The sequence below is a fragment of the Phragmites australis genome, chromosome 16 (assembly GCF_958298935.1).
Source record: "Phragmites australis chromosome 16, lpPhrAust1.1, whole genome shotgun sequence".
Taxonomy (NCBI): Eukaryota; Viridiplantae; Streptophyta; class Magnoliopsida; order Poales; family Poaceae; genus Phragmites; species Phragmites australis.
The window spans coordinates 27,774,610-27,789,597 of record NC_084936.1 but is presented as its reverse complement, the minus strand read 5'-3'; the positions used below and the strand labels follow the sequence as shown (position 1 = coordinate 27,789,597).

The window sequence follows — 14,988 nt, the reverse complement described above, 5'->3', positions numbered from 1 at the left end:
TCAAGTGATCAACAACTGTGCCTGAGATTGGCCATTACCTTATTAATCTGCCGTTGCCTTCACTTCCTGATCGCTGATTCCATGCTGTCAAGGTGTAGTTATCGTCATGTGTGATTAACGACTACAGGTGGAGTCCAGCTCAAAGCAACCGCCTGAAGAGGCTCATTACAAGTAGAAAGTGCAACTTAAACCTGAAGGTAACAACCAAACTGATCTGGTAAGTAGTGCCTGCAGAAACAACTGCATCACCAAGACCCACAGCCCTCGTCTTCTCTGAAGGCGTGTCATCACTTCTCCCAAAACAAAAATTATCAGGCGCATCAAGGGTTCCATTTCAGTGGACTGTACTTCACCTGAAGAGCCTCTTCCCTTCTCCGGTTCTCTTCCCCCTCTCTGCTTTAACCTTTTCGTATAATCTGATGGATAATGGATTTAACCAATTGGCAAGTATACAAACAGGAACAAAGGTACAAGGACGCCGTATGATTCACTCTTAGTAGCAAATCAGTATAACAGCTTACTGCTTAAAATTCCAATGTCACATGCAGGAAGATAACTACACTGAAAACACACGACCAAATGGCTCCTTGAGTCCCTGACTGTGCATGTGCATTTATCTCTAGACAATTATCCTATTCTGGAGAAAAAGATGCGTTTGTACAGTACACTGCATGAGCTCCTCGCTATATAAACTCCAGTTACAAAACTTGACCCCTAGAATAGCAACCGACGAAGAGAACATTTCCGTTGAGTACCGGAATAGCACATGACATAGCTTGGTAGCCAGTACTTTGGAGTTCAACCTTCAGCAAGATATAAGGACAACATGACAAGGTACACAACAGATAAAAAACAGAGAAATACCAGACCTGACTTTGCATGATTAAGCACCAAATGGTCTTTTCATCCACATGGATACATGATATATCTATCATCAACAGTATTCGAGTTACTTAAATGCAAAACTGATGTCCAGACTCAAATGCACACCTATTACCTCCAAGAAAAAGCATATCCTGAACCACTTCCAACTAGCATGCCAGTCAAACTCAAACTTCTTCAGAAATGTACGTTGCCCCAAGCCACATTTTTGCTTTGTGGCTTAAGCTGTGATATTATAGAATAAAGTTTATGAATGCGAGTCTAACAAAGTATGCATTCATATGCAATATAGCAATGTACAAAATGACACATTCCCAGTCATCTAAGCAATTGAAATTGCAAGGGAACATATAATTCCTAGGTTGTGTTTTACTGTCTACTTTAGCAGGGAAAAACAAAAATACCTGTTGTGTGTTATCATTTCTCTATCACAATATGTTCATTCCTCAATTAGCTTGATTGAACATCACAGAATTGCACTCAGCTGAGCTTTCTCTATCAATAAAAAATTGTTGCACAAATTTAGAGCAGCAAGAACCTATGTTCAGTAAGCAAGATCATGATCATATACTGAAGGCTTGAGACACTGCATCGCCATTTTTCATCTTCCTCCACTTACTGCCCTGAATACATGCAACTCTAACAATCTTCTGTACTGGCCTTGCTCGATCTCTACCTCATTTGCACCATGTAATAGCAGGAGCTCGATGATGCAATCTTCCCAATCAATACCGTCACAGGAAACTCTTTTCCATTTCTTCTTCCCAACATCTGAACCAGCTGGCATCTCTGGCATATTATCCATGGGAATATGATATCTACCATCCATCTTCTTTCTCCCTTGCTTCTTCCAGGCCAATTTTTGGGGTGGACAGGCATCTTCATTTCTTTCAACAGGCTGTGAATGATTTGCATTTGTGGCAGGAGCAGCAGGAGCCTTCCTAATCGCATCAATTCGCTGCTTAGCAGTTTCCATGCGTGCTCTCCTCTTCTTCCGCAACTCCATACCAGCAGTAAACGATGGCGGTGGTGCATCATAGCCAATGTCAATATCCACCACCTCCTCAAGCACCACGTCCTTTTTCCAACCATCAACCGTTGAATCCATCCATGGTTCCAGCTCCAGGCCTCCTCTCCACTGCTTCCTCTTGTTAGAACCTTTACCAACCTGCCCAAGTTCCTGAAGCTGAGCAAGCCTCTTTAAGACATTTTGGTAAGCATCTGATAGGCACTTCTCCGAGATCATCTTATCCTCCAATTCCTTCCTCTCTTGCCCAGAATTCTCGAAATCAAAATCCTCGGCACCCGAGGGACCAACTTGGAGGTACCTGGACTCGTCGTCATCAACAGATGAGTACGCCTGCACAATGCCGGCCATGTCCGGAGCGAAACCCTCAAGAAACTGTTCCGACAGGTGGGATTGCGACCGCATCTCCATGAGCCGAAGCAGCACGGGCGCGTTCAGGAGCAGGTTCTTGGCATTGACATCGGCGCCCCACGGAAGCAGCTGCCGCGCGACATGCACCAGCGCATCAACGAGCTCCTTGTATCGGCGGAGGCTTGTCCTCGGTGCCGCCGAAATGTCCCGGGCAATGTCTTCCACAGAGAGAGAGGTGACCTCGTTAACCTCAGCAGAGAAGGCGACCAGCCCGGCGACGAGGGGGAGTGGGTACCTCCCGGTGGTGAGGGACCACTTGGTGGCGCAGCGGAGGAGGAATCGGGCTTGGGCGAGAATCGCTTCCGTCTTCTCGCCAGCGGCGGCGGTGAGCGAGGGCGAGAGGCGCACGGCGCGATCGAGCGCGGCGGCGTAGTCGAAGCACGGGAGGGGAGGGAGCGAGAGCTGGGCGGCGACGCGGGAGACAAGGTCGGCGAGGGAAGGCGCGGAGCAGAACGCGGCCTCGGCGGCCTCGGCGAGGGAGAGCGGGAGGCGGTGGGATCGCGCGACAAGCAGGGTGCAGGCGGCAGCGAGGGCGGGGAGGAAGGCGGCGCCCGGGGTTACGAGGTTGCCGTCGGTGGCGGATTTGGCGATGCGGAGGGCCTCCTCGGCGCGGGCCGGCGAGAGGCCGAGGCGGGCGGCGATGGAGGTGATGGCGGCGGAGGCGCCGGCGAGCTTGTTGTCACGGTACGCGGAGTCGGAGTGGTGGCGGACGAGGGAGGAGACGCGGAGGTCGAGGCCGCCCGCGTCGTTGAAGGTGGCCTGGTTCACGAACTCCGCCGCGCCGGCGTCGTGGACGAGACCGCAGGAGGTGCAGACGAGCGCGCCCGAGTCCGGGTCCGACACCACCGCGCCCTCGCCGCACGACCTGCACGTGGAGCTCATCGCGCGAGAGGCCGGCGGCGCGGCGGCGGAAGGAAAGGAGTGGGGGATTCGATTCGAGGCGGCGGACCTGTTACGAATTTATGGGGCGAAACTTGGCTTGCGTCATGGTATGGTTGTCCCCACCGACTTGTGAGCGTACAAAAGGAAATGTGCAATATGCAGATACAAACCTACAACGTGTTTGAATTCATGCCGCCGTGTTTGAATTTAAATGCCGGACTAGATTCATTCGAGAACTAAACTGTTTCTCGTTAAATTCATGTGTCCTAAACAGAACCGGTCCAACTGGGCCTAAATGTGCAACCATGAATTTCGTTCTTTTTTATAAACAAAGTACTAAGTTTACCAGTTTTGGTATAAATTAAACATAACTTCTCACACAAAGCATCATCTAAGTTACTTAACAGTGAGCATCAAGTCAGCATCAAACTCTAGGTTTTCTCTCTTATGTCTTATTAAAATAGAATTTTTTTTAATGATAGACGATGTACTCGTCTTTATCGATCTTTAAGTTTTGTATCTCCAATTTTCAGCCGGTGTTGTTTGAGTATGTATGCATGTTGTGCTAAAGTTTCTCAAAAAAACAATTAGTTAACATAGATTGAAGACAACAGGGTACGGGATTCGTTTATTCAATTTTCTTGATTGCAGACATGTTTATTGTATATCGAGCTTTCAACTGATCACAAAGAAATATGTCCTCCTCTCTGTAAGACTGAGTCGATGAGGATACGTAGAAAGTTCTCCGGCTTATTACATATGTATACAAACTTTTCCAACTAAATACAACAAAATTCGAGCAAAAGACATAGTTCCACCAAAATCTTTCATAGATGTTGAACTTCCCATCTGCAGCCACTGATTTGAATATTTACTTCAGAGTTTCTTCTGCGACTACAAGTGCCAGGCGCATCAGCAGCACTTTGTAAAGTAATACAATATTATAAACAGAAGGAAAACGCAAAACTCCTGTTCTGCTCTCCAAAGAACATCCGCAGAACAAGGGAAGATTCAAGATCAACACCAAACCTGTACAGGGCATGGCGTGGTACCATAAACAAAACTCAGAACTGAACCATGTTTTGATGACTCTGGAGCTATATCATGCCCCCTGGCCCTTGAGGATTGATCTTTCAAGTACCGGGTTTCCCGTATAGATTTGCGTACACAATCTTTGTCCGGAAGACCAGGATCAAGCTCAAGAAGACAGCAATGATGCAGAACCCAGACATGATCAGGGACGAGAGGAAGAAACAAATGGCTCCCTCGCACTTCAATGCTGGAGCGACGTCGGAGACCATGCTAAGCACTCTGCCAGGCATTGCAAGCAATGTCGAGTTGTGGTGCTGCTGAGCCTGCTTCGCAGCTTCAGCGTCATAGATGCCGCTTGCAATGATGCCTGAGAATACAAGGGAGCCTGCTGGATTTGCGACTGTGAGGAAATTGTACAGTGCCCCGAAATTTTTCACCCCAAACAGTTCAGACGCAGCAGCTGGCACAATTGCCCAGTGGGCACCATAGCCAAGGCCGACAAGCAGTGTCCCGATGTACATTGTTCCAGGCCAAGCCATTGCAAAGGTGAAGTGCCCAATTGCCATCAGTACTTGAGCTGTAGCTAAGGCAATTGCCCTTGGATACGCATATTCTCTGAAGAAACATGAGAAGGAAATCATCAACAAACAAGATGAGAGAAAAAAGTGAAGAAACATCATATAGTTGAAGTTGAGTAACTCAGTCACTATTTCCATTAAAAGATAACAAGAGTTATTGTTCATGGTTGAATAATTCAGATATTGCAGGTTTAGATCATATGGGCAAGTAAATAGAAAAAACTTTATCAGATCAGTTTAGTACACTAGTTGCCTGCGGTTATTTTTTGTTCTGTTTGTTACCTCACGAACTTAATCTTCTGACTTTATATTTACATTTCCTTTTCTTGTCCACTTTGTATTTTCCCAGGCTGACCTACTAATTTTGTCGTTAGTAGTCAGCTTTCCTGCTACCAGTCTGAAAATCTATAACATGAAAGCAAATTTAAATAAAAAATATGATACGAACCAAATATAATTTAAGAAAATGTCAGTTAGCAGGGAAGTTAAACTGGTCAGGATTTACGTTAATTTTATGCTGCAGAAAAACATTTGACCGTTATTCAACTCATAATTGGAGAGTGCTTTCCGATATGAACTAAACAAAATACTAATAAGATGGAACAAGAAGTATTATAGATGTCAGCAAAGAGACACCACAATCTTACTTGACAATAATCTCTGAAAAGAAACCCCCACCAATACGTCCAAGGAAGTTCCAAATGCTAATCATCGACACAAAAATGTGGGCTTCCTCATAACCCAACGACTGGCTCATTTGCCCAAGATTATCAATGACAGTGAGACCTGATCCTGAGCCCAACAGAAGGGAGAAAAATAGAAGCCAAAAATCAGCCTTGATCAGTGCCTGCATTAGTGTGAAATCCTCTCCTCGTCGTGGACCTTTCCTCCTTTTAACCCTGACGGCACCATCAGCAGCTGCCTGAAATAGCTTTGCCTGCAATTCAGCAATCCTCTTTTGCCTCTCTGAGGCTGGAAGTAGATCAATTTCCTTTGGCTTTTCATCCTCCACCTCACTAAGTATAACCTCATGTTGCTCCTCAGACGATGTTGATGCACTTGCCTCTCCTTTCCTAGGTGATGGCAACAGGAGTTCGTACACAGTCCCATCATTGTCTGACAAGAAGCTGAGTAGAACTGGGATAACTATTGGAACTAGCAAGAGGAATATTAGAATGATGGTGAGCAAGACAATAACTGAGTGGCTCAAGTTGACAAGGTCTTCAAGTAACATGATGCCCATCAGATAAGCTGCCAAGAGCAAGCAGACGCTGTATACAAACGTGAAACTTGTGCCATCAGAAGGCCGTACTTGTCTGTGACCTCCTACTGGTCTGACAATGAACATTAAAGCTATAACTACCATCGTTGGACCAACTGCAACCATGAAGATCAGTGCAGCATGATCAGGCGAGTGTATCATGGCATAAATCTGCGTTAGGATTGCACCACTTAAACCAGCAAATCCCTTGAGGATACCAACAATTGGTCCACGGCTCTTGGGAAAGTTCTGAACACATGAGACGAGTGCAGCAGTATTGTAGTATGTCTCTCCATTATTACCAATAAAGATTAGAATGCATATCTGTGGAAAGGCAAGAAAATTTTAGCACGAAAATCAACATAAAAATATTGAAGAAACACAAAAGGCAAGAAAAATACATATAGACGACAATTATGAAAGGATCCAAGGTTCCAAAAGCAAAAAACTGAAATGGGGACTTGGGATCCTGCACCATGACGCACCTTAGCAATTTGGGTGTCATGTTAATACTATGGAGGAGCTGGACAAAGATCCACTAGGTTTATAATCATTAATTTTGCTTAGGGTATCTTGTGAGAGATCATGGTACAAAATCTCAAAAAATCCATGATAGTTAGTGAGATCGCATAAAAAAATGATAGTTAGTGAGACCATTAGCCACAAGACACAGGTGACATTACCATTGGACTAGCCACTGATTGGCAAACACCCACCAGTTGGACTAGACACCAGTTTGCAACTAACTCGTCGCCAGCGAAAAATAGCTTATGGTCGAGATATTGTCTTTTTACTTTTTTATTTGCAAAAATTTAGGCAACTCTATTGCGAGCCATATTTGGCATAGCAGTAATAAACCACAGTGAACCTATAGCCTATCCCAGTGGCGGAGCTTCAACAAAAATTAAGAGGGGGCCGGTTCAAAAGATTCATCAACAAACTTATGTAAAAAACTAATTTATTACTTGATAAATACATATTTACTGTGCATTACTAAGTATTTTTTTAATAACAAGGAGGGGCCAAGGCCCCCCTTGGTCTCCATTAAGCTCCGCCAGTGGCCTATCCCAACTTGTTTGGGACTAAAAGGCTTTGTTGTTGTTGTTGAAGTTTTAGCTAGAAATACATAATGGAAAAGAAGAATTTCCAGAGGTGACAACAAGGATGCACATTCATCAACAGGTGTTACATTATTTTGAATATATCATACGGCAGAAAGAAAATAAAATAATTATCGAAGACAATGAAAAACTCAGAATTTTTTCTGAACTGAACATTCAGAATCTTTCTGAACCTCAAGCGTACAAATTACAGTAGCAACATGTACCAAAACATCACACCACGATTTGGAGCACGAAGATGTGACATTCTTTCTTAACAAGTACTACTCATGGGGATCTCATTTCACTTATTTATCCACAAAAGTTTTAAGTGACCCTGCTACAGATGTATTTGACATACAAATAATTATCGACACTGATGTTCTAGATTACACATTGCTTATTGGAGTGGGAAAGGACATTGAGGCTAAAACATTTAATATGTACTACATGGACTTCAGAGTGTTTTCTGGAGATAACGAGGTATAACTAAACGTACATGGTAGGCAAGACAGCGACCACTAACACGTTATCAAGAGAAGTGCACCTCAGACGACAAAAAAGCATATTCAACAGGTCGTATGTCAAAATATTCTTCGTGCATTTCACACAGCAAAAGGAAAAGAAAGGACAGTTGTTGGAGCCAACGAAACATTGAGAAGTTCAGTATTTTGGATGAAAACAATTTCATTTCCACAATAATTGCATACTGTGCTTTATGGAGACAAATAACAGAAAGCGTTGAAGTTCAGCTGCAACAGTCCCAAAACAAGGAATCTGCTGTTTTTTTCTAACTGAAATAGCGACTCTCCATCCACGTGGGTGGGCGTTCAGTATTTAGATCGTTAAGAAGAATCAAATCAGGATGCGTGATTGACGCATCTTTGTTTTCAAATGACCAGAACTCTAATCTCGTGTTTTTTTTTCTTTTGTGAATGAAGCTGTATGCTGCTTGAAGAAATAACATTTGACACGGAACATGGTTGACTTCCATAATCCCAATCTAAATCTTAGAAACTTCAACCGTAACAAAAACAGTAGAACTATATCAAACATCTTATCACGCCATGATATGAAACTGACACCTCAATAACGACTGCATATGAAAGCCCAAAAATTCGTCACTAATTCCACATAAGCCATCGTGCACGCTTCAATCAACGAAAGTCACAGGCAGATGAGCCGACTGCAATGGAAATTGAAGCATTCGAAAGGAATGTGACAAAACTGTTCGTAGCGCGGCGGCTGTGGATGCAAGATGACAGCTGAGCTGAGTGCGACCAACCAATGCAACCGCAGAAAGGAAAATGAAACGGAAGCATCGGAAACGGGAAGGGAGGTGGGGGGGGGGGGGGGGTAGCGATCAGAGAGAGAGAGGCGACGGATCTCACCGCCCAGAGCGGGGGCACGGGGACGCGGCGCGTGACGGCGAGCCAGACCCACCCGTAGCCGACGAGGTTCTGCGCGGCGCCGACGAGGAGCGCGGCCCAGAGCGGGAGCATGGCGCAGAGCGTGCCGGCGAGGAATCCGACGCTGTCGCCTAAGTCCTTGGCGACGCCGAGCCCGGCCAGCTGGCGCTGGTTGTACCCGAGCGAGGCCTTGATCACCGGCGAGAGGCTGCCGAAGAGGTATCCGACGCCCGCGCACGACTGCATCCACATCGCCGCCACGAAAACCAGCCACCGGTTCCGCAGGAACCCCCGCACCCGACTCCCCACCTCCACCATTGCGTCGCCTGCCTCCTCCACCCAAAACTCCTACAAAACCGATGAATCCGACGAAGAAAAACGCGCGCGGATTCAAACCAGCGCGGTGGATTGGGACGGGGACGGGGAGGCCTGGCGGCTGGAGATTGCAGGGAGGGGCCCAGCCGACGACGCACGGCAGCGAACGGCCGGAATTGGGACCTCAAGGACCGCTGCGGATTGGTGTGCGCGGTTTCGGCAGCTGTCGCCTCCGGGCTCCGGCTGACCCTGGCCTTATGGAATGCTGATAAGCATGTCCCAGTCCCAGCGTTCGCTGTGCTGTCTCTGTCATGGGACGGTGAGAGAGAGAGGACGGGGATTGCCACCGCCGAGACGTGTTGCCGAACCGTGTGACGCCGTAGCGGGAAGAGACCAAGCGAGAGTTGTTTGCTTTGCTGTCAGCTGTGCGCATGGGCGACGGCAGGCTAGCGGAGAACTCCAACGCCTGGCAGGGCACTAGGGGCGGCGGCGGCGGCGGCGGTCGTGCTGTTTCTGTCGCTCTCCGTCTCGCTCTGTCGTTTGCACTGCAAAATGCAGTCCAAGTTCTTACACGTCAACCATATCCAAATGCTCGCGACATTAGCTACAATCGTGAGCCGGAGAAAAGACAACACGCGCGCAAAAAAAAAAAAAAAATGAAAATCGCTATTTTTCATTCGACAGATTTTTTAAGAAATCCGTCGAATTTCTTATTTTAGGATCCGTTTGGGTATTTGTGCATCGTTCTTCTTCTGTGAGCTCCTATCTTCTCTAGCGAGATCATTGTCTTCTCCGGTGAGCTTAACATCTTAGCGAGGTTTATGGTTAAGGTTCAGAGGTTTTTTAGGTATTTGTGAGCTTTTGGCTCTAGAAGATGGCTAGGAAGCTTGTTGTCTAACGGTGGTGGCGGGTGGCAAGTGGGACGGTGGGGGCACCGCCTGTTGCAGTGGTGGTGAATGAAGATTGGACTGATTATGGTAATAAGAACGTTAAGATTGGAGTGGTTAGTGGTGGCAGTGTTTGAGGGCAACGGATCTGGCGGTGATGGTGACTAGGGATCGCGGGGAGGGAGAGAGGAGGTGTAGAAAGGATAGGCGGCAGAAGAGGGAGTAACGGTGAAGGTGGGCGGCTGCTACCTCCGTACGTGAGATGGGGGTAGGAAGGTAGCACGAGTGGACAAGACTCGAGTGGAGTGAACGGGGCGAAGTAGGTCACATAGCCATTTGAGCTCATCCAATGGCTCAAAATTCAACAGATTTGACTCATCCAAATCTGTCAACAAATATCTAGCTATTAAAAAAATTAACTCAACATATCTTTGTACGAGCTAGTCCTACTCTTTCACCAAAAGAAGGGCACATATATCTGGATATTTTTTTATTTTTTAAATTATCATAAATATGCACATATTTTGAAAATAGTAGAAATATATGCTCATCGCCCGTTTAATAGGCAGCGATATATAAACCTTAACCACTGGACATGTGAGTATATATAAATTTCCATCTCATAGGATGATCTATTTCCTTACCCAATCAGAAGGCGAGGAAAGGTCAGTGTAGCATGCCACCGTGGATGCTTAACTGCCACCAAGGTCAATAAATGGATCGTCTGCTGGGCGCACGATCCATTGAAAAATCTCCCACCAAGTGAGCCATCCATGTGCCCACGCCACTGATGGGGCCAAGCAACGGATCACCTGACGAGTGGGCGATTCAGTGAAAAAAAAAATTCTGTCAATATGCGATTTATTGTTGTGGGAACAAATTAGTTCGATGAGCAATTATTGGTCGAGATCTATAAAAGGCCGAAATTCAGGCCAAAATGTCATTTAATAATTCAAAAAGAAAGTACTGGAAGAGATGAGCCACAAAGCCGTACCAAATTCGACATTGGTGTAAGTTACTATTTTTAGTTACATAGAGACAAACACTATCCATGCATATATACGTATGCATTTATATACACGCTAGAAGAGAATAGAAACCTCGAGATCTCCAGCGCTACTTAGGCCTTGTTTGGTTGCGAGAATCACCTTTGATTCTGGATCGATTCCAATTTCTCGCAACCAAACAACGAGGTAATTCTCTGAATCAGTGAGGTGATTATCGTTGAAATGTGAAACAGCCTCAAAAACATTTATCTAATTCTCAAAATTACTCGCTAAAAAAACGTTCCTTCGAGAATCCAAATCCGAACCAAACGCGCTTTTAATCTTACCACTTCATTTTGCAAAATTATTTGACCCAACCTATCTTTGACACAAAGCCCAACCCATGAAACAGCCGAGCACATCGGCCCTCCCAGGCCCGACCCCGATAGCATCGCGTCCTTTCCACGCCAACCCCGCCCCCCGCGGCCCCACCCGAGGGCCAAATTCCCCGAGCACTTTCCCACACGATCCCTCCTCCCCTCACGAGCCGCACCCGCATCCCATTTCCATCACCAGAGCTCGAAACCCTAGGCGGCGGCCATGGACCCGGACGCGGTGGCGAAGGCGTTCGTGGAGCACTACTACCGGACGTTCGACAGCAACCGCGCCGGGCTGGTGGGGCTCTACCAGGAGGGCTCCATGCTCACCTTCGAGGGCGACAAGTTCCTCGGCCCCGCCGCCATCGCCGGCAAGCTCGGCTCGCTCCCCTTCCAGCAGTGCCAGCACACGGTCATCACCGTCGACTGCCAGCCCTCGGGGCCCCAGGGAGGCATGCTCGTCTTCGTCTCCGGCTCCATCCGCACCGGACCCGAGGACCACCCCCTCAAGTTCTCCCAGGTCGGCAACCTCACGATTCGATCCCTCCCTACCTCCCTCCTCTCACTACCTCAGTGTCTAGGACGTGCTGATCTGATCTGATATAATCTTATTTGTGGTCACGGTTGTGATTCCTGGGTCGGGTTGGTCCCAATCTTGTGGTGATCGCTAGAACGCTCTCGATTTGTTTGTTACTATTAGTTGCCTGTCTGATCTGTGCTTGCTGTTGTGATGTCTGATCTGTGCTTACTGTTGTTATGGGTTTGACATCTGTCTCGATGCTCGATGTGGTAGTTGTCTCCTGGCTGCTGTTTGCGAGGCAAACTGCATCGTTTTGATCTTCATTTACTTGTTTATGTTAATCCCTGGCTGCTCCTTTTGTTACTCGTGTTGTTTCCCAGAAATATTTCCAGATTTGATCGTTGGATATTCATGTGTCTATTGTTCCTACGATCTATTGGTCTTTGATCATAGTTAGAGTCTACTAGTCGCTTCTAGAACTTTCCAAGCGGCTGTCTTTGAATAAATTGTTGAGTTGTTGCAAATTGGTGCTGACCATGCTCAGTGCTCTAGGCTTTTCATCTGTACGAACTTCTGTGTTGTGCTATCATAGGATTTCCTGTGGGGATGCAATTAGTATGTTTTATTGGTTGCAAGTGCGATTTTCCAATCTTTTGTGGCTTTCAGTTCATGGCCTAGTCTCTGGGTTTGTCTCTGTAATGGTTTCTGCAATGCTGCTGGGTGAATATTGATGTATGGTAATTTCCTGCATAGAATATACATGGATTGTGCTCTGTTGCATCGGTTATATATTTCTTGCATGATTTGTTGAGTTTAGTGGATCAAATTTTAATGTGATGAAATCAGTTCCGCCTGATTAAGTTTTGATCTGATTTATCATCTACATTACTTATTTGTTTTTGGTGGAGTACACAATGATGCAATATGCTTTGCATCTTTTTGTTCGTGTTTTGCTTGTGTATTGTAGGCTAGGAGTTACAGATGCGAATTGCGCTTGTGTTTGGTAGCCTGTTTGTGTATATATTTTTCTTGTGCTTCTATTTATTGTCTTTGTTGTTGTGAGTTATGCCTTATGGGACACATATTAGATTGAATTATTTCTGTATTGAATATTAAGATGAGTCAAAACTGCATTTGTCCTAGGTCTCTGTTTCACTTAGAAAATGGAAGGAAATCTTCTGAGAATTTTATGATGTAGTGGTATGCACATCTAACTGCTTTTGTGCTTTATCTTTCACTTCATAGATTCTTTAACTATGCACTAAATTTGAAATAGTATTTGATGTAGCCGTAATCAGGAGGTCATTTCTCAAAAATAAAAAAGAGGAACTTTTATTCTAGGATTATCTACTGAAGTTGTTGTTGTATGATTAGTAAGTTGCCTCTCAAATGGTCAACAAGGTTTCTGTACAATAAGCATGTAAAACAACCTACCTGCCGTGTACATTATTTTAGGCAATTTCTGCCGATCGGTCATTTTGCAATTTTCTACATCAAGCTGCGCATGCATATCAATTAGAAGGCTTCTGACACTGGTCATTATGATAGGACATCAGCCATATTACTTTATTAATCGTTAGATGTTGGCAGACTCATAATGGTAAAATACTGATTTGTGTAGCACGCGTATGTCATCTCAATTACAAATGCACCTTCTATAAGAACACCAGGTCCCAAATCTAGCTTTGATTGATATATGAACGTTGGTTTTAAGTTTTAACTAGTCCTGCTGTCCATGTAGCTAATCTTATTTGGTTTGGTTAAGGTTCTAGCCCTATGCATCTTTCAGATAAGTTCATCCATTGTGCAGCTTGTATCTTTTTGTGTTGATGAAGCCTTCCCAGTAATCAACATGTCAACATTGGATTAGCATTTTTGGAGTTATCTTGATTAAGTACATAGATTTGTCATCCGTATTTTGCAACTTATTTAGTAATTAGTAGTAATCCAGTTTATTTGCAGTATGCAATGTGAAGCCTTCAGATGGAGTTAAGCTCTGCTCATTGGATTAAAATGATATTTGATGCTCCTTTAAAATAAAGTAGTTAATAATTCGTATACCTTGTATTCTGAGCAGATGTAGGTGGATTAAGTCTCAATCTATGATTTATAAAACTGTAAGATCCTGTGGTGTATTCCTTTTTACTTTCAAGAGTGCAGCTCTTGGTTGATGATTCTTGATTCATTTCGTTTTTGTATGTTCTTTTTTCCAGTAAGTAAATTCAGATTGCCATTTTGTGTTCAATCTGCTCAGTCTGCATGAATGCAGTCAGTTTAGTGCACCGAAAGGTGGATGATTTTTGCTTCGGGTAGGATGCTTGTCTCAGAGTTGATAGTTTCCATGAAAATTACATTGTGCAGTCTCCTTTGCTTTTTCGGAAGATACTGTGTGACAGCCAAAAGGATGCCTTGTGTTTGCTTACACTGCGATTCTCTGTCTCTGTAGGTGTTTCATTTACTGCCAACTGGAGGGAGCTTTTTTGTGCAGAATGACATGTTCCGCCTGAATTATGGTTAAAGAACGCCAAAAACTATTGTGGGAAACAAACTTGTTCAGGGCTCCATGTTGAAATGATGGATACTGAATGACGCTGCTACTCATGTCTGTTCCTGAGGTGCAGCAATTTGTTGCGAGATACTGCTAGACTTATGCTTTGTGTTGGATTATTTCTGTTGTGTCTCTCATGTACTGTGGTTGCTTGGCACCTTTTTCTGAGGAATGTGAATGAAGACTGGTCCAAATTTATTCATGCGTGGAAACTATGGTCGTGTTTTCTACGGAGCTTATGTTGCTGGTTGATTCATTTTATAGGGGGGCAACACCTCTGGTTGGTAATGTGTGAGCTTCTGGTCCAATTTGAGTTTATTTTTGTGAGGTGTCCAAGAGTCTCTTCCAGGGAATGGTTCAGAGTTTGAAGTTTTTTTTAAAAAATAGTAGGGTTCACATGATGGTAAGAATCATCGATCGGTCTCTTTCCCCAACATATGAACCCGTGCCATAGTTTAGAATTGACACTGTTCTGGTTACGTTTTTGCCCTGTGTTTTAGTCTTCGATGTAGTCTTGTTTGGCTCCCTAACCTAACCGCCGAAGTCTATTCTTCAATTTTCTTATGGCCTGTAGATGCAGCTAAAAAAATGTAAATTCTTTCTGTGGAGCGTACTAAAATGTTCAGGTAAAAGAAAAACGCCAACTTTCTGTCCGTGACCAAAATGAGACCTACAGGCAATGCACTTTCGTTGACACAAACTGGAAAAGCGTGAGGGTCATGAAATCCAAGTGAATTTCAGAAATCAAGCCACAAAACAAGCAGCAAAACTGT

At 44.9% G+C, this 14,988-nt stretch overlaps 3 protein-coding genes across 5 annotated transcripts; 1 reads left to right on the top strand and 2 right to left on the bottom strand.

Annotated features, from left to right (window-relative positions):
- Positions 1–463: 463 nt before the first annotated feature.
- Positions 464–3,416, bottom strand: LOC133896031 (plant-specific TFIIB-related protein PTF2-like). 3 transcript variants are annotated; one of them, XM_062336548.1, is made up of 3 exons: positions 1,287–3,416; positions 998–1,107; positions 464–928 (listed from the first exon to the last, which is right to left on the bottom strand). In XM_062336548.1, the coding sequence occupies exon 1, from the start codon at positions 3,200–3,202 to the stop codon at positions 1,484–1,486; it is 1,719 nt and encodes a 572-aa protein (XP_062192532.1). In that variant the 5' UTR covers positions 3,203–3,416; the 3' UTR covers positions 464–928; positions 998–1,107; positions 1,287–1,483. The 3 variants fall into 3 exon arrangements, with proteins under 3 accessions (XP_062192532.1, XP_062192531.1, XP_062192530.1); XM_062336547.1 differs by having other exon boundaries at positions 998–3,416; XM_062336546.1 differs by having other exon boundaries at positions 464–1,107.
- Positions 3,417–3,825: 409 nt separating this feature from the next.
- LOC133895392 (protein NUCLEAR FUSION DEFECTIVE 4-like) lies at positions 3,826–9,449 on the bottom strand. Its single transcript, XM_062335686.1, has 3 exons — positions 8,565–9,449; positions 5,460–6,397; positions 3,826–4,849 (listed from the first exon to the last, which is right to left on the bottom strand). The coding sequence occupies exons 1-3, from the start codon at positions 8,898–8,900 to the stop codon at positions 4,336–4,338; spliced, it is 1,788 nt and encodes a 595-aa protein (XP_062191670.1). The 5' UTR covers positions 8,901–9,449; the 3' UTR covers positions 3,826–4,335.
- A 1,809-nt stretch (positions 9,450–11,258) lies between these two features.
- LOC133895700 (nuclear transport factor 2-like) lies at positions 11,259–14,413 on the top strand. The gene is made up of 2 exons (XM_062336185.1): positions 11,259–11,667; positions 14,114–14,413. The coding sequence occupies exons 1-2, from the start codon at positions 11,371–11,373 to the stop codon at positions 14,183–14,185; spliced, it is 369 nt and encodes a 122-aa protein (XP_062192169.1). The 5' UTR covers positions 11,259–11,370; the 3' UTR covers positions 14,186–14,413.
- Positions 14,414–14,988: the final 575 nt, after the last annotated feature.